The sequence below is a fragment of the Neoarius graeffei genome, chromosome 25 (genome assembly GCF_027579695.1).
Source record: "Neoarius graeffei isolate fNeoGra1 chromosome 25, fNeoGra1.pri, whole genome shotgun sequence".
Taxonomy (NCBI): domain Eukaryota; kingdom Metazoa; phylum Chordata; class Actinopteri; order Siluriformes; family Ariidae; genus Neoarius; species Neoarius graeffei.
In genome coordinates this window covers 46870093-46891294 of record NC_083593.1, presented here as the reverse complement: position 1 = coordinate 46891294, position 21202 = coordinate 46870093, and the positions used below count along the sequence as shown (strand labels likewise).

The 21202-nt window shown below is 40.5% G+C and overlaps 1 protein-coding gene across 2 annotated transcripts; it reads left to right on the top strand.

Annotated features, from left to right (window-relative positions):
• Positions 1 to 861: 861 nt before the first annotated feature.
• On the top strand, positions 862 to 17073 carry rassf2b (Ras association domain family member 2b). Of its 2 annotated transcripts, none has more exons than XM_060909433.1 (10): positions 862 to 964; positions 2011 to 2100; positions 3367 to 3442; positions 3528 to 3688; positions 4890 to 4984; positions 5245 to 5384; positions 6391 to 6544; positions 6745 to 6866; positions 9227 to 9324; positions 13235 to 17073. In XM_060909433.1, the coding sequence occupies exons 2-10, from the start codon at positions 2051 to 2053 to the stop codon at positions 13299 to 13301; spliced, it is 963 nt and encodes a 320-aa protein (XP_060765416.1). In that variant the 5' UTR covers positions 862 to 964; positions 2011 to 2050; the 3' UTR covers positions 13302 to 17073. The 2 variants fall into 2 exon arrangements, with proteins under 2 accessions (XP_060765416.1, XP_060765417.1); XM_060909434.1 differs by lacking the exon at positions 862 to 964 and adding an exon at positions 991 to 1724.
• The last annotated feature ends 4129 nt before the right edge of the window (positions 17074 to 21202 follow it).

Below are 21202 nucleotides of genomic sequence, written 5' to 3'. Positions count from 1 at the left end.
CAAAATCAGTATGCCAAAAAGTCCGACAAAACATCTACAGCTGGATGTTTGTGTCTGCAAATCATTTAAAATTGCTTTAACTATGTGTAATGAGACCAATTCCTTAAGTTTCAGGTCAAATTTGTATTATCACAAAATGGCTCCATGTGCATTTCTCCTCCTGTCTAAACCACCACAAATATTCTACAAGCTTCTTACATCTCTTTATATACACACAACAAAACTGGCCCAAAGGTTAAAAGGTCATCAAGTGCAAGATGGAGCAGCTGTTATATTTCTTGAACACTTCTGATCATGAGGCGGCACGGTGGTGTAGTGGTTAGCACTGTCGCCTCACAGCAAGAAGGTCCTGGTTTGAGCCCCGTTGCCGGCGAGGGCCTTTCTGTGTGGAGTTTGCATGTTCTCCCCGTGTCCGCGTGGGTTTCCTCCGGGTGCTCCAGTTTCCCCCACAGTCCAAAGACATGCAGGTTAGGTTAACTGGTGACTCTAAATTGACCGTAGGTGTGAATGTGAGTGTGAATGATTGTCTATGTCTATGTGTCAGCCCTGTGATGACCTGGCGACTTGTCCAGGGTGTACCCCGCCTTTCGCCCGTAGTCAGCTGGGATAGTCTCCAGCTTGCCTGCGACCCTGTAGAACAGGATAAAGCGGCTAGAGATGAATGACTTCTGATCATTTGCATTTTTATGCTCAGACAAGTGTTTCCTTGCTTCAAAGGTGCGTGCTTCGGAGATGCAGATATACACCGGAACATGGGGGGTGCTAACAGGAAGTCGAAACACATGTACAGATATACTCAGCTTCCTGTGTGAGTTGCTTTTAGGGAGGAGCATGGGTTCTTTTTGGTCTTTCAACATACACACTTTGCCTTCCTGATCTTCAAAGGGTCCAAGTGACTGACACTGACACACACACACACAAAATCCCTTTCTCCTCTTCCTTGAGGTGCTGGGCTTCCTACACAGTAAGTCACCTGCTTGTTCACGTTCTTCATCTTCTGCTATCCATCTTTCCTCTCAATGTTCCATCACTCACTGTTTTAAAAAGGATATTTTAAATTAAATGTGTATGTAGAAACTTAAAAAAAATATTCTTTCAAGCACACCCTGGGTTGTGCAGAATTACGCAGTGCTCTCCATCGTGTTAGATTTTACAGAAATAAGGTTTGAAAGTCCTTCTGATGTTCAGGGTTCCTTCTGATTTAAGGTAGGATTAAAAATAAGACCTGAAGGAACGGAAAACCACCAACACCACATCACCTTTCTGTTTCACATTTACAAAATGGCCATTTTTGATCAACCCTGTTGTCATTCCTCCTTCTGCCTCTCAGCTCTGAATGACTGCTTTTACTCATGTTCCTCTTTTCGTAAACGTGTAAAACGGATCCACCCAAAAAGACGTGTGTGCAGGAGAAAAGTTCAACACATAGCAATTTCATGCTGTTAATACACACCGCCACCAGCTGAATGTGTGCTCAGTAGGCCAGGGAGTGTGTCGAATGTGTAGTTTGTGCCCTGTTTTTTGGTCACGCTTGTTTTTTGCATTATTTACAACCAGGAAATAGAATCACAATACAGCAGCTGATGCGCAGTACTGAGTACTGACTGATAAGTAAGTAAGGAGATTAGTTTAGAGAACATTTTGTACCAAAAGGACAAGTTTAACTAAAACACACACACACACACACATACGAGACAACTCTACAGAGAGCTACAGGCAAAAAGGTCTGTTCAAGTTTTTCTTAATTTGTCTTGTCCTGATTTTTTAAAATCATGTTTCATATTGGACATTTGTTCCTCTCCCTTTTTATCTTTGCCTCTTTTTCCCCATTTCATTTCCTTTTATCTCTTTTATATTCTCCTGTCATCTTAAAACTCCTTCCTCTCATTTCTTATTTTCTTTCCTGTCCTTTCATCTCCCCTCCTCTCCACTTCTTTCTTTCTTTTCCTTTCTACTCTTCTCCTCCTCTCCTGTCATTTTGTCTGCTGTCCTCTCTTCATCTCTCCTCAGATCTACTCTCCTATGTCTCAGGCCCATCTGTTTTGTCCTTATGGCTGTTGAGAATTCAGTGCAGATTGGAGAAAAAAAATTCATCAGCAAGTAAGATTATAAATTTACGCTATAATTTTATACAGGACCAGTCAAAAGTTTGGACACGCCTTCTAATTCAGTGGTTTTTCTTTATTTTTATTACTTAAAAGACACTTCTTCGTGTCTTAAAGTAATGATGGATGTCGTTTCTCTTTACTTAGTTGAGCGGTTCTTGACGTATTATGGATTACTACAGTTGTGGTGTCGAAAAGGGCTATTTATGTTATTTGTATTATTAGCTCATCCGGGCGACAGGTGATGAGTTTATGCCATCGTGTGTTGTCCGTCGTCTGTCCGACGTCGTCCACATTTCGTGAAAATCGCTCCTTCTATCTCAATTCTTCACCAACTTTTATTCTTTTTGGCAGGAAGGTAGGTCTGCCTGGGGTGCATATACCTTCTACCCAAATTTGCATAATTGCAATTAATAATGAAGATATGGAGTAATTAATCGATGCCTAACGAGCAGTTTCCACACAAATCACTTCTTCTCCCTCAATTCTTCACCTATTTTGATTCTTTCTGACATGAAGGTAGGAGTACCTAGGGTGCATATAACTTCTACCCATATTTGCTTCATTACAATTATTAATGAAGTTATGGACCAAGTAAGCCTTAATGAGCAGTTCAACAAAAATCACTTTTTCTCGGTCAATTCCTCACCGTTTTGGATTCTTTCTGGCAAATAGGTCGGTATTCCTAGGGTGTATATAATGTATATAGCTTGGAACATTTATTGCGCAAGGTGACCCACTTTAGATTGTTCCTTCTTGACTAGATGGAGCCGGAGTGAGCTACGCTGTCACTGACGGTCTCATTTACTATTTACTGTTTGATCTCAAACACATTAAGAAGGCAGGAAACTCGTCCGCTAATTAACGTTTGACGAGACACAGCTGTTAATTGAAAAGCATTCCAGGTGACTACCTCACGAAGCTGGTTAAGATAATGCCAATAGTGTGGAAAGCGTCATCAAGGTGAACGGTGGCTACTTAGAAGAATATAAAATATGAAACATTTCTTTTTAAACACATTCTTGTTTACCACATAATTCCATATATGTTCCATAAGTATTGTTCTACAATGTAGAAACTACAAAATACAGAAAAACCTATGAATAACTAGGGGTGTACAAACCTTTGACTGGTACTGTACATTTTCCATTATGCTCATGCTTTATTCCTTACATAATGAGTGTAAACTGTATTAGTGTTCACTAACTACCAAGAAAATCCCATAATTCTAGTGGACCATGAGTTGTGATTTTATTCTTAGGACCAACTTACTGTCATATCTCAAAACCTACAACCTTTATTATGAGGAAAAATCACTCCATCTGCGGCACAGAGAGGTGAGTCTGTCACTCTCTCTCTCTCTCTCATTTTGTGTTTGTATATCATTTTCTCAATTTTGATGACATTTCATAACTAAAACAGGAGGAAGGAGAGCTGATCATTGAGGGTTTGCTGAACATCTTTTGGGGCCTGCGGCGACCAATCAGATTGCAGATGCAAGATGGGAAAGAGGCAATCAACTCTCCTCGTTTTCTTGCATCATTGAGGTCCTCAAGAACTAGTGCGAACAAAGCAGAGTCGAAGTATGGAGCAGTTATTTACTTCATTAAACTTATTATTAACAATGTTTTTACAGCAAGAAGGTCCGGGTTCGAGCCCCGTGGCCGGCGAGGGCCTTTCTGTGCGGAGTTTGCATGTTCTCCCCGTGTCTGCGTGGGTTTCCTCCGGGTGCTCCGGTTTCCCTCACAGTCCAAAGACATGCAGGTTAGGTTAACTGGTGACTCTAAATTGACCGTAGGTGTGAATGGTTGTCTATGTGTCAGCCCTGTGATGACCTGGCGACTTGTCCAGGGTGTACCCCGCCTTTCACCCGTAGTCAGCTGGGATAGGCTCCAGCTTGCCTGCGACCCTGTAGAACAGGATAAAGCGGCTACAGATAATGAGATGAGATGAATCATAATACTTTTTGGAAGAAATCCTGTTTGGAAGAAAACTTGGAGACATGAAGGTGTGCACGAGAGAGAAAAGGAATGAAAGTCAGTAGGAGAAAGATGGAGTGAGTACATGTGTGTGAATGAGGGTGAGGACAGTAGAATGGTACAGCTACAAGGAATAGAGGTGGTCAAAGAAGATGAGTTCAAATCTCTGGGGTCAACTGTACACAGTAATGGAGAGTACGGAAGAGAAGTGAAGAAGAGCGTGCAAGCAGGTTGGAATGGATGGAGGAGAGGGTCAGGCGTGATTTGGGACAGAAGATCGCCAGGAAGAGTGAAAGGGACAGAAAGTGTACAAGACAGTAGTAAGAGCAGCAATGATGTACAGTTGGAGACAAAAAGACAGGAGGCTGAACTGGAGGGAGCAGAGCTGAAGGTGTTGAGATTCTCATTGGGAGGAACATTAGAGGGACAGGACATGTAGGACAGCTTGGAGACAAAGTGAGATTGAGATGGTTTGGACACGCACAGAGGAGAGATCCAGGGTATATTGGGAGAAGAATGCTGGCGATGGAGTTGGCAGGTAGAAGGAAAAGAGGAAGAGCAAAGATGAGATGTGGTGAAGGAGGACATGAGGACGGTTGGTGTGACAGAAAAAGTTACAGAGGACAGGAGGAGATGGAGGGACATTATCCACTGTGGAGACCCCTAACGAGAACAGCCGAAAGAAGAAGAAGACTCATAATCATATCATATTAAATAAATAATTTTTTTACATAGAGCAATATGAAACAATATAATGAGCACATTTATCCAAGTCATATTACAACATAAATCATTTTCATTTCAGAAAACAGCACACCCCACAGGCTCCGCCCACAATTCAGGTCACAGGGCCTGAGAACGAATCAGATGAGGATTGTAGTGAAGAAGCAGGACAGGGAGGTGAGTATAAATACATGATTAACTTAAACTGCAACCCATAGCACATAGAGTGCTCATGTTCATGGTGCTAGTTTAGAATTCCTAGAGCGCTAATAATAAACACAATGAGTGGGAGAGTGTACAGAAAGTTTATAGGAGTTGTGTGTGTTAGAGCTGTAGTGTGTACTTGTAGTTATAGTGATAAGTATAGTTATACTTATAGTGCTGTATGTGTGGATAGATTTGATTGGCTATAGTGGTGTTATGTGTCACACTGGCAGGTGAAGGGGAGGAGTCAACCCTGCAAAGGACTAGGAGTTGTGTGACTGGGCGGAGTCTGGGTGGGCAGACAGAGCCTAGTAACCAGCGGCGACTCAGAAGACATCGATGTTCTTTCAACGGCCATTTCTATAATCACACAGTATGAGTTACCCCAGTCTAAATTTTTATTTTAAAACATCTAAAGTTACCAAATAACTAGTTTTGATTCTAAATTTTGATATTTCCCAGGTTACCACAATACAATTTTTTTTTTAGAAAATTTGTATTATTTATTATAAATGTATGTTTCTTTTTTGTATTATTTTTAGTAATAATTAAATGTTTAAATTTAAAATTTAATTTTTTTTAAAAAAGTAAATAATTTATTATTTCTTTTTTACATGTTTATTTATGCAATTTTGAAACAAACTACTATTCAAATTTCTATTCTAATTTTATACTTTAGAAAAAACTACCAAAATTCATATTTATTCCCAAATATCTACATTTCAAAAGAAAAGTAGAAGTTTACATCCACATTTCAATTCTAAAGTCCCTTCATCTTCTTGAAGTTAATTTTTTTTCATTTGTCAAATTTCTATTCTAAATTTTGGCATTTCTAAGTTGTCCACAAGACAAATTTCTATAAAAATATTTTAAAATATAATCGATAAACTGTCCACATTTCTGCTGTAAAGTTGTACTTTTTAAAAAGTTAACAATTAATTTTTATATCTATATTTCTATACTGACAAATATTTCAAAAGATACAAATTTCTAAATTTTGATATTTTGAAAGTTAATACTGACTAAATTGCTATTCTAAATTCCTGTTTTTTTCGTAATGTTGCCACGGGTCGTTTTTTAATCACCATCCAAATTTTTAATCTAATCTATTTTGTTCTATTCTAATAAACTCTAATTTTTGAGACCTCATCCAAATTTCACTCCACATATCAAAGCACAACTTTCTATTGTTAATTCCAATATTTGTAAAGATACCACAGTCCAAACTTCTTTCTGAAAATTTCACATATAATAAAGTTATCACTGTCCAAAATACTACATTCCTAATGTTCCTATACTCCGCCTTCTTGTAAAACATATCTTTCTATTTTCTCTCCTGTGTTTCTTCCATTTTTGTCCTCATCCTCTTGCTTTGTCAGACTGCTGTTTTCACCCCAGCGTTCGGTTCGGTCACCAACGTCCGTATCAACAGCTCCATGACGACGGCGCAGGTCCTCCGTGTGCTACTTAACAAGTTTAAGATTGAGAACAGTCCTGATGAGTTCACCCTCTTCCTCTTACACACCAGTGGAGGTGAGCCACTACTACACCCAAAATAAAAATCCATTCAGTAACTTCAGACAGTTTTTTATTCAGATTTGGCCTGATGTTGATCTCGGTATGCCACATGCTACCACATGTTTGTAAGGTCACCTGTTTGCTGTACAGATTCACTCTTGAATAAAACATAATGGTATTTTATTGTCTCTAACTGGTTCTGTGTTTTGTCTCAGAGCGCATGCAGCTGAAACGGGACGATCACCCGCTGGCTATCCGTGTCCTTCATGGACCGTGTGAACAAATCTGCAAAATTTTTCTCATGGAGCCTGATCAGGTGGAGGAGATCACCTATGATGTAAGATATTGACATCAACTTGTACAAGCAGTATGAAGCATAGCAGTGAGGGGCAGCACGCATGGGTGCAAGTTTCATGATGTGTTCATTTGCGCTATTTCAAAACGTTGTACGCTCACCGGCCACTTTAATAGGAACTTGTTGTTGATTCTAAGATTCCTGTTCTTGGCTGGCAGTAGTGGAACCCAGTGTGTTCTTCTGCACTGCAAAAAACTGAAAACTGAATTTGAGGAGAATTTCTTAATACTAGTGAAGTTATCTTGCTGTATGGACAGATAATTTTACTTGACAAGACATCTTACAATCTAGAACTAGTTTTAGGGCCCGTTTACACGAGGACGCTGTCGGGTAAAAACGACTAAATATTTTATCGGAAGTGCCTTTCGTCTACACGGGGACGGCGTTTCCGAGGCTGAAAAACGGAAAAAATTGAAAACGCCTTCCAGAGTGGATAAGTTAAAAACAGCCCCCGTTGCATATCCATCTAAACTACCCAATACGCGAAACTCTGCTCGGATCTGCTCACGTCAGGTACGCGTTTACGTCATACATATGTCATATACTGTACATGCCAGCCCGGGAAGTAAGAAAGTAAGTAAAAAAGTAAGAGCATGTCTGATTACATCGATCCAACGGACCTTCAAGCTGCTCTGGCAGCTTTAATAAACGTCCAGGAGTCCTTCGAACATCTATACCGAATCTGCACATATACCATTAATGAACAGAGGCGGGTATAGTATGCTCTTACTTTTTTACTTATTTTCTTACTTACCATATCCAGAGTAGTCAAAGTTTTCGCGGCTCAGATGTGCAGATCAGACAAGACGGAAGACGTTGCGCATACATGCAGACATAGCGGAGGTCTTTCACAGCACCACCTAGCCGCCTGGCATGCACATCCAATTGAATTCCACACATTTATGCGTCACCGTATAGATGCAGATTTCCTCCTTGGAAACGGTCGTGTAGACGCGGAAAAAAGTGAGAACGAAAACGGACTTTTGCGTTTTTGTTTCAGACCGTCCCCGTGTAAAGTGGGTCTTAATAATCTCAGAGTTGGTGTCTTGTTTTCTTCTACACTGCAAAAATGATATCTTAACAAGTTAGAATATCTTGAATATAGTTGAAGCAATCAAGCATTTCCTATAAGAAGAATACAAGACACTAACTCTGAGATTATTAAAAGTAGTTCTAGATTGTAACCAACTTGTTCCAAGATGTTTTGTCAAGTAAAATTATCTGTCCATGCAGCAAGATAATTTCACTAGTACGAAGAAATTTTCTCCTCAAATTCAGTTTTCAGTTTTTTGCAGTGTGAGGTAACTTGGAGAAATTGAACTAAAACAGTTCTGACTCTGAACCCTTATCTTAATTGTTATCTTAACTGTCAGGCTGTAATTTACACTCTTCAGCTACTTTAATAGGAACTTGTTCTTGATTCTAAGATTCCTATTCTTGGCTCCAGGACTGGAACCCAATGTGGTCTTCTGTTTTCTGTTGCATGCTGAGATGCTTTTCTGCTCACCACGGTTGTAAAAAGTGATTATATAAGTTACTATATCCTTGGCCAAAAAGCTCGAACCAATTTGGCCATTTTCCTCTGAGCTCTCTTATCAACAAGATGCTTGTTTCCACCCACAGAATCGTCCCTCACTCAACTCACTGTTTTTTGTTTTTCGCACCATTCTGTGTAAACTCTAGAGACTGTTGTGTTTGAAAACCCCAGGAGATCAGCAGTTTCTGAAATACTCAAACCAGCCCATCTGGCTCAAACCAACACCCATGCCACAGTGAAAGAAAGTCACAGTTTGAGATCACAATGTTTCCCATTCTGATGTTTGAACATTAATATCTGAAGCTCTTGATTTGTATCTGCATGATTTGATGCATTGTGCTGCTGTCAAGGGATTGGCCGATTAGAGAACTGCATAAAACTGCAGGTGGATGGGTGCTCCTAATAAAGTGGCCAGTGAGTGTATAAAGCTAAGGTTAAAATGGTACATACAGTATGCGTGCCATCATTATCAACTTTCTCTGGTTTGATAGCAGTCACGTGATGCTAATTTTTGATGACTAAATTAGAGGGGAAAAAGGAGTACAGTCCAAAAGAAATAACATAAATAATAAATACTCCTTTCATCCACTGGATTGCCAGTGCTTGATCGTGTTTTGCATATTGCACCATTCTTACCATTCTGATCTGCAAGATTTAAACCACAACAGCCATGAAATGATGTCGGATGTCGAATTTAATTGTCCATAAAGTAAACAGCAGTGTGTGAGGTGAATTATTTGCATGCACATAGAACAACATGAGACTAATAGACAATCATTGAGATGTTGGGTTGGTGTGTGTTCAGGTAGCGCAGTATATAAAGCTGGAAATGCCCGTGCTACAGAGCTTCATTGACAAACTAAAAGAGGAAGAGAACAGAGAGATGGAGAAACTCAAGCAGAGGTACGTGGAGGTTACTCCTGCGTTTAGTGTTCACACGTTCACACAAACACACTTGCTGGGATGAACCTACTACTGAATCATACTACTACTATCAGAGGTGGACAAAGTGCCCAACTTCATTACTTAAGTGAAAGTACAGATCCCGCTGGTCAAATGTTATTCCGATACAAGTGAAAGTTGTACAGTCAAATTTTTACTTAAAGGTCCCATGGCATGAAATTTTCACTTTCTGAGTTTTTTTAACGTTAAAATGAGTTCCTCTGACCTTCTTAAGTCACCCCAGTGGCTAGAAATGTCATAATGTGTAAACCAAACTATGCCCACCCTTTGTCAACATTTGAGAATGGCGCATCAAAATGGCGCATTGATAGGCTCTTCCCTTTACTATGTCAGCAAGGGAGATGATCCCCACGCCCCCCCTCTGGATTCCCACCCACTGTATGGATTGCCCGCCCAGCTCAAAAGTTGCCACCATAGATACGTCACTTCAATTTTGTAGTGAGGAGACCATAGAGGACACAACAACATGGCACCACCTAAGCGAGCGAAACATGGAAATTGCACTGTACATGGATGTGACAACACAGAAAGGAGTCTGTTTTTACTGCCGACGGGAGAGCCCCTGAAGACGCAGTGGCTTAATTTTATTTACTCCAATAATACGCCGTCGAGTCTACCTAAGACTGTGTATGTTTGTCGGAAGCATTTTCCTGAGGAATGTTTCCACAACTTGGGACAGTACAGGGCAGGTTTTGCACATCAACTGTCACTGAAGCCTGGGTCCCTACCAAGCATCCCTGCCGCATCAGCCACAAACAGCGAACAAGTAAGTGTATAACTGTTAAGTCGTATTGCCGTGTTTTAAAATCGGTGCATTAGCCTTGCAATGGCTACATTAGCTGTGCAGCTAACCGCTTCCTGCAGTTAGCCAGGTACTCTGCGCTACAAAACCAAAAAGCATGCAGCATGCTCGAAAGCTTGGACTGTTGCTTGACCTGCCATTGCTACTGTTCACACACAGGTAGCATGCCCGCAGCTTGGTCAAGCCCCTCCCCCCATGGCCCACCCTCTACCCTTCCCTGCCTCCATGCTTCTCATTAGCAAAACGACGCACTGGGAAAAGCGCTGAAATGGGGCTTTCTCCCAGGAGGCTATATCTATGTGCCGAGGGTTCATTTCGAGAAAGGCTGCGGATATAACATCCGGAAGCCTCCACGAGCCCGTTTAAAGCATCAACAAACCACCATGCCATGGGTCCTTTAAGTTAAAGTACTGAAGTACTTGCTTTTAAAAATACTTAAGTATTAAAAGTACATTTTCTGTCAACGCATCGTTGTATTATTGCCACAACACTTACAAAACCTAATGCCTCTGAAGCAACCGACTGGATTTACAAAATGAACGCATGCTGTGCCATCATGGTGGTTTAACGTTAAACTAACTAGTCAGTGAAGTGCACCTGACATGCGAGCAAAGTCTTTTCAAACTCAAAATCATATTGGGTAGCTAATGCTACTAGAAAAGAAAGATTTCTACATTCTGTTTATTTGGCAAGATTAGGCTAAAACATATTTCTGAAAGCACTTTAGATAAGTTAACATTATTCATGTTAGCGTAACTCCGTTTTTACATGCTAACTAACAGTGTCCAAGTTAACTAGCTATGGGTTAACATTAGCCGTGGACAAGGCTATGGCAACTTAGCGAAGTACTTGCTTTTAAAAATATTTAAGTATTAAAAGTACATTTTCTGTCAACACATTGTTGTATTATTGCCACAACACTTACAAAACCTAATGCCTCTGAAGCAACCGACTGGATTTACTGACTAGCTTGTAGAACCTGTAGAATAAACACCTGGTAGAATGTTACAAAATGAAACACAACTGAACTGAAAAAGAACCATTGTCTTTTTTTTTTAATTGTAACACTCCTCCCCGTCCCCACAAAGCAGCATGATAGTGTTCTGACCCAGCTCTGGCAGTGTGTGCACACATGTATCCATCCATCCTTCCATCCATCCATTATCTGTAGCCGCTTACCCTGTCCTACAGGGTCGCAGGCAAGCTGGAGCCTATCCCAGCTGTCTATGGGTGAGAGGCGGGGTACATCCCTGGACAAGTCGCCAGGTCATCACAGGGTGCACACATGTACGGTATGTGTATGTTAATCAGGAAGACAGTGGAATAGCTGTAAACGCAGCTTGCTCAGAAAATAAAAATGATAATCCAACCTGATTAAATCCCAAGTCCATACCTCAAGCTTAATAATTGCCCAACAGCAACACTCCTTTAAGCAAGACAAAAAAAATGCAAGACCATCATCTGACATCAAAACAATAAATTCCAACAATTTGTTGTGATGGGCGGCACGGTGGTGTAGTGGTTAGCGCTGTCGCCTCACAGCAAGAAGGTCCGGGTTCGAGCCCCGTGGCCGGCGAGGGCCTTTCTGTGCGGAGTTTGCATGTTCTCCCCGTGTCCGCGTGGGTTTCCTCCGGGTGCTCCGGTTTCCCCCACAGTCCAAAGACATGCAGGTTAGGTTAACTGGTGACTCTAAATTGACCGTAGGTGTGAATGTGAGTGTGAATGGTTGTCTGTGTCTATGTGTCAGCCCTGTGATGACCTGGCGACTTGTCCAGGGTGTACCCCGCCTTTCGCCCGTAGTCAGCTGGGATAGGCTCCAGCTTGCCTGCGACCCTGTAGAACAGGATAAAGCGGCCAGAGATAATGAGATGAGATGAGATGAATTTGTTGTGACTGACTAGTACAATACTGTCCATCTCACAGGTCTCACATGCGCAAGTGTGTGTATTCATGCACATATGAATCTGCCTGTGGAATCATGGTGGTTTAACATTAAGCTAGCTAGTCAGTAAAGCTCCACCTGACATGCTAGCAAACTCTTTTCAAAATCATATTAGGTAGCTAACGTTACTAGACAAGAAATATTTCTTCATTCTGTTTATTTGGCAAGATTATGCTAAAACATTTCTGAAAGGACTTCCGATAAGTTAACATTATTCATGTTAGTATAACTCTGTGTTTACATGCTAACTAACAGTGTCCAAGTTACCTAGCTATGTGATAACATTAGACATGGACAAGGCGATGGCAACTTGGCGGGCAAATCCATAGAAAGTCATTTGACTAACCAGACTGCATAGCTATTGCAATGTTATCGCTAGCTCTAAAAGCACAGACAACTTCATTGCAAGCTTTCTCTTGGAATAAAACGTTTATATACCTCAATATGCTTCTGCAGGTTGGACGGCGAGTTTTTGTAGGCTGTGATGTGGTTCGTTTTAGGCAAACAAAGCAAACATTTAAAATAAAATGACTCTTTATTCCTTTCAGAAAACAGAAACATGGGTTCTAGCTATAGCCATGAGTGCGTGCATTCCTCAGAAGAACCGCCTCCTTCCATTCTGCCATCAACTGATCGTGTTAAATAACGCTGCTGAGAAATCACTGAACTTGATTTTATCCAGTCTATGGACGTGACGTGACCCTAGTGATTACTGATCGGCTCTCAGTGTCACCTGCAAAAAAACCATCACGTTTTAGAAAAGAAAAGAAAAAAAACATCCACTTTCAAAGCCACTTCATAGTAACGAGTAACGAGGACCTTGATAGAAATGTAGTAGAGGAAAAAGTACGATATTTGTCTTTCAAATGTAGTGAAGTTAAAGTCATAAGTTTCCAAAATACTCAAGTAAAGTACAGATACTCAAAAAGTGTACTTAAGTACAGTACTCAAGTAAATGTGCTTCGTTACTGTCCACCTCTGACTACTACTGTTTTAAAAGTTGCAAAAATCTTGTAAGCAGAGACGGCGTTGTATTTGTGTTATTTGATAAGTTGTTGATCATATTATAAATGTATCACACACTATCATGGTTTTTGTTGTTGCAGGTACTGTGATATGCGCCGTAAGATTCAGAAGCACATGCAGCATCTGTCTGATAAAACGTTTTGTTAGTCAATGTTTCCTCTCTCTCTCTCTCTCTCTCTCTCTCAGGGTTTTACTTTTTTATATCACTCCAAGAAAGGAAATATTCCTCACCGAAACATTGCACAAATAGTTTTAAATGCACGACCAAGAACCTAAGATTCATACATCCTGATTTTGTCAAGTGACAGGCATGCTAAAATCAGCAATGAAAGCGCTTACAATACATTTCTTTTTTTTTCAATTATACCAATATAAATGCTGTACAGTATAACAAAAAGACAATAGTGCATAGACACTGAATACAAGATGTGCAATGAACAAAGGGAAGAGGTAGATTTTTAAAGTGCAAATTAAATCCATCCGTCCGTTATCCGTAACCGCTTATCCTGTGCAGGATCGCGGGTAAGCTGGAGCCTATCCCAGCTGACTACGGGCGAGAGGCGGGGTACACCCTGGACAAGTCGCCAGGTCATCACAGGGCTGACACAGAGACACAGACAACCATTCACACTCACATTCACACCTACGGTCAGTTTAGAACCAACAATTCTTGGGTTTCACGTGACGTCACATCCGCCTCATTAGTTATTCAAAATTTTAGCTGGTGGTCTACCAAAGCTCAGTTGACAAAGCGTTTGTACGGAGAAGGTGCATTGCTCGCATGAAATGAATCAATCAAACCGTGAAACTGATAAAAGTTTCTTCAAGGTTCCCCGTGAACTAATAAAAAAGGGTGAACGAACACAGGATTTCACAAAAAGACGTTGAGAAAGGTGGCTTTTGAACCTCTTGGTGAACTCGAAGGGAGCCGAGTCGAAGCATGCTCGAGTTTGCAGTGATCACTTGGTGAAAGGTTTGTATTTCCCTCTCAGCTATGTCCTTAGTGTTTTACACGTACTTTTCTTGCTATGTGTCGTAATTTTACGTTACTTTTTTTTTTAGTCACAAAGCGTTAGTCCCCAGCTGTTTCTTTGTTTACTCCTCACAAAGTCCATATGCATGAAGGTCGCAACAAAATTCTTCCCCAGCCGTACAGTTACAATGCACCGTGATCACTTCTCCATCTTGTTTAACTAAGATCCAGGTCTTTAAAGGAGTTTCTGATGATCTTTGGCCAAGTTTACATTAGACCGTATCAGCGGATCATCAGATTAACGTTTTTAAAACGATTAGTGTGCACACAGCAACGCCAATACACGATTCGCGTGCACATAGCAACGCCAATATACGGATACGCTCGGCTCCGCAGGCATCCTGCGCTCCAAATCACTCCGCCCTGAATAGCGAGTGCCCTCTGGAGGGTGCGCACTCCGGCCATGCGCAGCTCACAGAGCGCGCGAGTGAAGTGCACAAGCAGTGATTCGGGACTGAGCCGCTGTGTGTGTGATCCCAGTGCATATCACTTACCACTTGCAAGTGGAAGGATGGCAAGCCTAAAGACAATCATAACTACACAATGGGCAGTATTTGCATCAGTATTTGCAGTATTTTCATACTTTTATACTCTTTAATGAAAGGTGATACAAGGCGGAAGTCCGCGCCGTTTTTCAGCAGTCGCGTCACATGACCAACGCCAGCGAATCAGGAAGGTGGATGTCACAGTGACGTTGTCCAATGACGACGCCAGCTAGAGCTCAGCACAGCGTATCCGCGTATCTCAATGTTTACACAGCACCGGACCAGACACGATCTGGATTGAATACGTGGACGCTGGCGGATTCCCGTTTCCCGGCGTTTCCAGGCGGTTTAATGTAAACGGACAGTGCATCCGCGAAGAAAACGAGACAGATACGGTCTAATGTAAACTTGGCCTTTGTGAATGATTTAGCTGAGAGATAAGAGCCAATACAATTGAGAACCAAGCGAACTGTTGTTTGTTTACACTTCAACTTGCAGCGCTTCGTTGTAAAGACCTGAACGAAAAGCTTTAAAAAAAAACATACTTACATGGGCAAAAACAATACAGGATTCATTCGGAAGCGACTTGATACCGAGGTTCTTTACCCAGCCACATACAAAAAAGTTGTAAGCCTCCGTACTCTTCCATGCGTTCATCTGTTTTGCGGTGTAGAAAGACGTCTGCAACACCAGATAGTTGGAGATGTCGGGGAACGCGACTGAAGGGTAATTTTCAAGATCGTATGACAAATCCTTCTTTCCCAGACTGTAAGGGTCGATTCCATTGCATATAGCAATCTTCTGAATATATCTAAAGCGAGCAGTGGCTTCTAGATTACGAGCGTACTCTGATAAGTTATCGCTAGTTGTTTGCACTACGGCAGCCGTTTTGGTTTGCTAGACCACCAGCTGTTTTACCGGAAGTGAAATCGCTAAGAAAAGTCACATGACTGAAACCTAAGAATTAACGTAACCTGCATGTCTTTGGACTGTGGGGGAAACCGGAGCACCCAGAGGAAACCCATGCAGACATGGTGAGAACATGCAAATTCCACACAGAAAGGCCCCCGTCAGCCACTGGGCTCGAACCCAGAACCTTCTTGCTGTGAAGCGACAGTGCTAACCACGACACCACTGTGCTGCCGCAAATTAAATCCTTAAGTGATTTATACAGTATCAGTGATTTGTAGTATATACGCCGTACCAGTCAAAAGTTTGTACACCCCTACTCATTCATGGGTTTTTCTGTATTACCATTTTCTCCACTGCAGAACAATACTGAGGACACCAAAACTCTGAAACAACATATGGAACACACACAATTTTGTATGTTCCTCAAAGTAGCCACCGTTTATCCACCTCCACAGGCTACAGGAATGACAGCTTATATTAAATTTCAAGTTTTAAGACAAAACTGGAAATGGGGTGGCAGCAGGGATGGCAAGAATAAGACCTCTGAGGTGATTTGACGTCAAGGTTGGGGTGGCCAGGCGTATTTTTACAGAGAGCAGTCACCACCTTGTGAGACCATGTAGCTAAGCCCCTGTTACTTCCTTTTCATTTTGTCAGATAGTTGGAATAAAAAAAAATACTGGTATGCACAATTTATAGTTTAGGAACCTTAACTAAGGTAGTCAGCTAGTTTCAAGGAAGACTACCAGTGATGTGATGTGATGTGATCTGATCTGATCCGATTTGTGATTGGCTGATCAAATTAAACTTAAAATCCACCCTTACTGACCGATGTATGCCTGTCTTTCAGTAACATCAGATAGTTCTAATAGCCAGTCTATCAGTACACTTCTGTTATGTGTTCTCTTCCCTACTGCTCAAATCAGATCACGTACTGGGATTAGTGAAGAATTTGGGATTCTCACTGGAGAAATATAATTTGAATTTCAAAAGCTGACACTTATTTACATGAAAGGTGTGCATAACAAATAAAATTAATGGCAAACATATGTAATAATGAATAGAATAAATAAAATATAATAACGTGAATAAAAATATTAAAACTTATAGCAATTTGTATTGACAATTAAAACTTTAAGAAATATTGTGAAAATTATAATAACTTAGAGGTTTAACGAAATTGGACAATTTAGAGTTAATCTCGAACATTTTTAGTTATATGCATAACCAGTAGTTTGAGCAAAATGATTTGACACACTGAGTTTTTAACTCTAGACTGCAAAATGTTGAATAATTCATTTATCAGCAGAATATTTGAAGGATCTATAACCAGACTTGGATGATATTTATATTTCATCATATTTCACAACTTTTAGCTGCGCCTGTGCACTGATATTGGTCTAATCATGATGTAATCTGATGTATATGTTGTATCTGATGTATCATGAAAGTATTTAAGACTTAATAAAATGGATATTATATGTTTTAACCACATGTTTCAGGAGTGGAGATAAGCATTTTCAGAACTGTAAGTCTGATTAAGCGTGTCAGACGTTAGACACTGCTCAATAAATAAACCAACTATACCTTTGTATTTAACATGCATAGAAAATATTAAGAGAGCATCTTCATGGAACAGTGTCCTCCTGATCAAGTTGGTGCAAAAATGAGGATCTAATGATCACTTAATATGTTTTCCTGTTTCAGGACCAATTCTGGATTTTCAATCAGTGATCTTTGTAATGAATCAGTAACACATGCCAAACCTCCATCACTATAGAAACCACCAACAACCAGGAAGTGAACATATCATTAATCTGCTGTAACATGCAGTAAAGTGCAGATACATGGAATGTTCTCTTAATTTCATAAAGTTTTCCAGGTTAAGTATTAAAAATGTTACTGCATAAAAAACAAACAAAAAAATTGCAAAGATAAGTAAACAAGGCCATCAATGATGGCGTAGCTCACTCCAACCCCATCTAGTCCGGAAGGAACGATCTAAAGTGGGCCACTTTGCACAATAAATGTTCCAAGCTATATAGAGAAGCTATATACATCCTAGGAAAACCTATCTCTTTGCCAAAAAGAATCCAAAACAGTGAGGAATTGACAGAGAGAAAGTGATATTTGTTGAACTGCTCACTTAAGCTTAATTAGTCCATAACTTCATTAATAATTGTAATGAAGCAAATCTGGGTAGAAGTTATATGCACCCTAGGTGCCCCTACCTTCATGCCAGAAAGAATCAAAATCGGTGAAGAATTGATGGAGAAGAAGCGATTTGTGTGGAAACTGCTTGTTAGGGATTGATTAATTACTCCATATCTTCATTATTAATTGCAATTATGCAAATTTGGGTAGAAGCTATATGCACCCCAGGTAGCCCTACCTTCCTGCCAAAAAGAATAAAAATCAATGAAGAACTGAAAGAGAAGAAGCGATTTTCATGAAATGTGGATGACGAAGGACAACACATGATGGCATAAACTCATCACCTGTCGGCTGGATGAGCTAATAACCTTTTTTGCGCTCAGTAGAAGGAAGCATGTCAAGCACCCAAAATTAAAACCGTAAGCAGCAGTGAGCAGGTTTCAGACTTGGCTTTGTCAATAATAAAACACATAAAATCTCATCTCATCTCATTATCTGTAGCCGCTTTATCCTGTTCTACAGGGTCGCAGGCAAGCTGGAGCCTATCCCAGCTGACTACGGGCGAAAGGCGGGGTACACCCTGGACAAGTCGCCAGGTCATCACAGGGCTGACACATAGACACAGACAACCATTCACACTCACATTCACACCTACGGTCAATTTAGAGTCACCAGTTAACCTAACCTGCATGTCTTTGGACTGTGGTGGAAACCGGAGCACCCGGAGGAAACCCACGCGGACACGGGGAGAACATGCAAACTCCGCACAGAAAGGCCCTCGCCGGCCACGGGGCTCGAACCCGGACGTTCTTGCTGTGAGGCGACAGCGCTAACCACTACACCATCGTGCCGCCCCACACATAAAATGTAAACCAAATTAAAACAACAACAAAAACAAATTGGTCCAAATCGTTCTATGATTTCGAACAGATATGTGGCTTCTCCTGGAGAGCATTGTAAAGGGATGAGTATGTAGTTCTACCATTTTAGGAATAATCTGAAGCTTAACAAACAAACAAACAAACAAAAACCCATTGCCTTTTAGATTGCATAACTCCAGCTCCATTCTTTCCCTGTTATATGAGTGAGAAAGGAAACCCCACCCCAAATCACCTTCCTCTGGGACACTTTATCCAACCCCATTATCTTCTACCCTATAAAAAAGTGCACTGAGATAGGAAATACAGAGCATCTCTGGCTGAATTCCAGTCTGAACATCAGAGTAAGTGTCATTTAATGGAGGAGCAGAAATGAGCATCTTTAAGGTAAGAAAGCAGAAACGCACTACTATTTTTATTTTTTAAATAAAGTGCAAAATCAAAAATGGCCATGTTGGTTTCTTGTGCTGAAAATGATTATTTAATCAATGATTATTAGTTTGTTAAATAATTAATTAATCTATCCTATATGAAACTCTCTGTTCCTCTAAAACATATGACATCTGCGAAGAGCAGATGAAATGGAGGAATAGACACTAAAGGGTTGTGTGTTTTTTGTTTTTATTGCACTGCCTTGCTGAATGGAGTATGTTAGTAAGGCATGTATACACACACACACACACGATGCTGGTGATGGAGAAGATATAATGAAACATTCACATGTAGACACAGTATGGATGAAAACAAAACCAAACAAAATAGTTTTTGCTCCAGACCAGATATGACGGACACACTGAACTTCCATTATCTGGAGATATAAATGGTAGACATTTCTCTATAGGCGTGTCTCAGTTGTCCAGCTGAAGAACCGTGTTTTGACATGATCATCTCTCATCAACATCTCTACACCAACTAGTTCCATGCAAAGCTGTAGTTTTAGATATTTGAGAGCGTTTTGATGACCTCGGATGATATTTCTCATCTCATCTCATTATCTCTAGCCGCTTTATCCTGTTCTACAGGGTCGCAGGCAAGCTGGAGCCTATCCCAGCTGACTACGGGCGAAAGGCGGGGTACACCCTGGACAAGTCGCCAGGTCATCACAGGGCTGATACATAGACACAGACAACCATTCACACTCCCATTCACACCTACGGCCAATTTAGAGTCACCAGTTAACCTAACCTGCATGTCTTTGGACTGTGGGGGAAACCGGAGCACCCGGAGGAAACCCACGCGGACACGGGGAGAACATGCAAACTCCGCACAGAAAGGCCCTCGCCGGCCACGGGGCTCGAACCCAGGACCTTCTTGCTGTGAGGCGACAGCACTAACCACTACACCACCGTGCTGCCCGGATGATATTTATTAACAAAATTTTTTCGGTCATATTTTTGATTGGTATTGTCATTATTGGATATGAACATTTGAAAAAGTTTTCTGAATAAATGGGAAATGAGATGTTGACTTTTAATGTTTATGACATCATTGATGTACTCATCTACCAAAATCCATCTGAATTGAAATATTTTTAAATCACAGGCAAGTACTGATATAGACAATTAATTTAGATTAATTAATCAGTCACACAGCATGTGATTAATTAGATTTTTTTTATTATTATTATTGCTTGTTACCCTACTTTGGTTTTTCATCTTGAAAGGTAGCAAGTTTAGAACTCACATATAGTACCAGTCAAAAGTTTGGACACATTTTCATGTCTTAAACTAATGATGGATGTCGTTTCTCTTTACTTAATTGAGCGGTTCTTGACATAATATGGATTACTACAGTTGTCGTAGTAATAGGGCTATTCACTGTATTTTTATTATTTACTATTTCCTGTTAGATCTCAAAAGCATTAAAAAGGCAAGAAACTCGTCCGCTAATTAACTTTTGACGAGGCACCTGTTAACTGAAAAGCGTTCCAGGTGACAACCTCATGAAGCTGGTTAAGATAATGCCAATAGTGTGCAAAGCGTCATCAAGGTAAACGCTGGATATGCTGAAGAATCTAAAATATGAAATATTTTGGTTTTTTGACACTTTTTTGTTCACCACATAATTCCATATATGTGTTATTTCATAGTTTTGATGTCCTCAGTATTGTTCTACAATGTAGAAAATAGTCACGATGCAGAAAAACCCATGTCCAAACTTTTGACTGGTCTTGTATGTGCAAAGAACAGGGTACAATGAAATTCATACTTGAACGCTTCTCCACAGATCAGACAATTAGCTTTAAAGCAGTGTAACATCATAATAAAATAAATACTAAGTACAAAATGCTGTACCGACTACTATGAGATATCTAACATTATTCTATCCACATTCACTGGATATGAGCAATCGCATGCTCTGATTGGCTGCTCTACGACTAGGATATCAGCTCATATACCGTGAGTAGAGAAAAACAAAAATGGCAGCTTTGTTATCAAATATTTAAAAGAAACAGAAATAGTTAAAAATATATATTCCCCCCCCCCAATATCTTCTGTTCCACACTCCAGCCCAGTCAGTGGTCGTAATGCACCTTTAAGTTGGTTTGACAACTGCCAAAAAAAACCTAAAGACGAAGAACAAAAT

What these genes read in the sequence shown, in the direction of transcription:
- rassf2b (XM_060909433.1), top strand. Translation starts at nt 2,051, where the DNA reads ATGGCTGTTGAGAATTCAGTGCAGATTGGAGAAAAAAAATTCATCAGC. An exon ending in TCCATCTGCGGCACAGAGAG is followed by an intron (nt 3,443 to 3,527) that starts GTGAGTCTGTCA and finishes TAACTAAAACAG; the next exon opens with GAGGAAGGAGAGCTGATCAT. An exon ending in CCTCTTACACACCAGTGGAG is followed by an intron (nt 6,545 to 6,744) that starts GTGAGCCACTAC and finishes GTTTTGTCTCAG; the next exon opens with AGCGCATGCAGCTGAAACGG.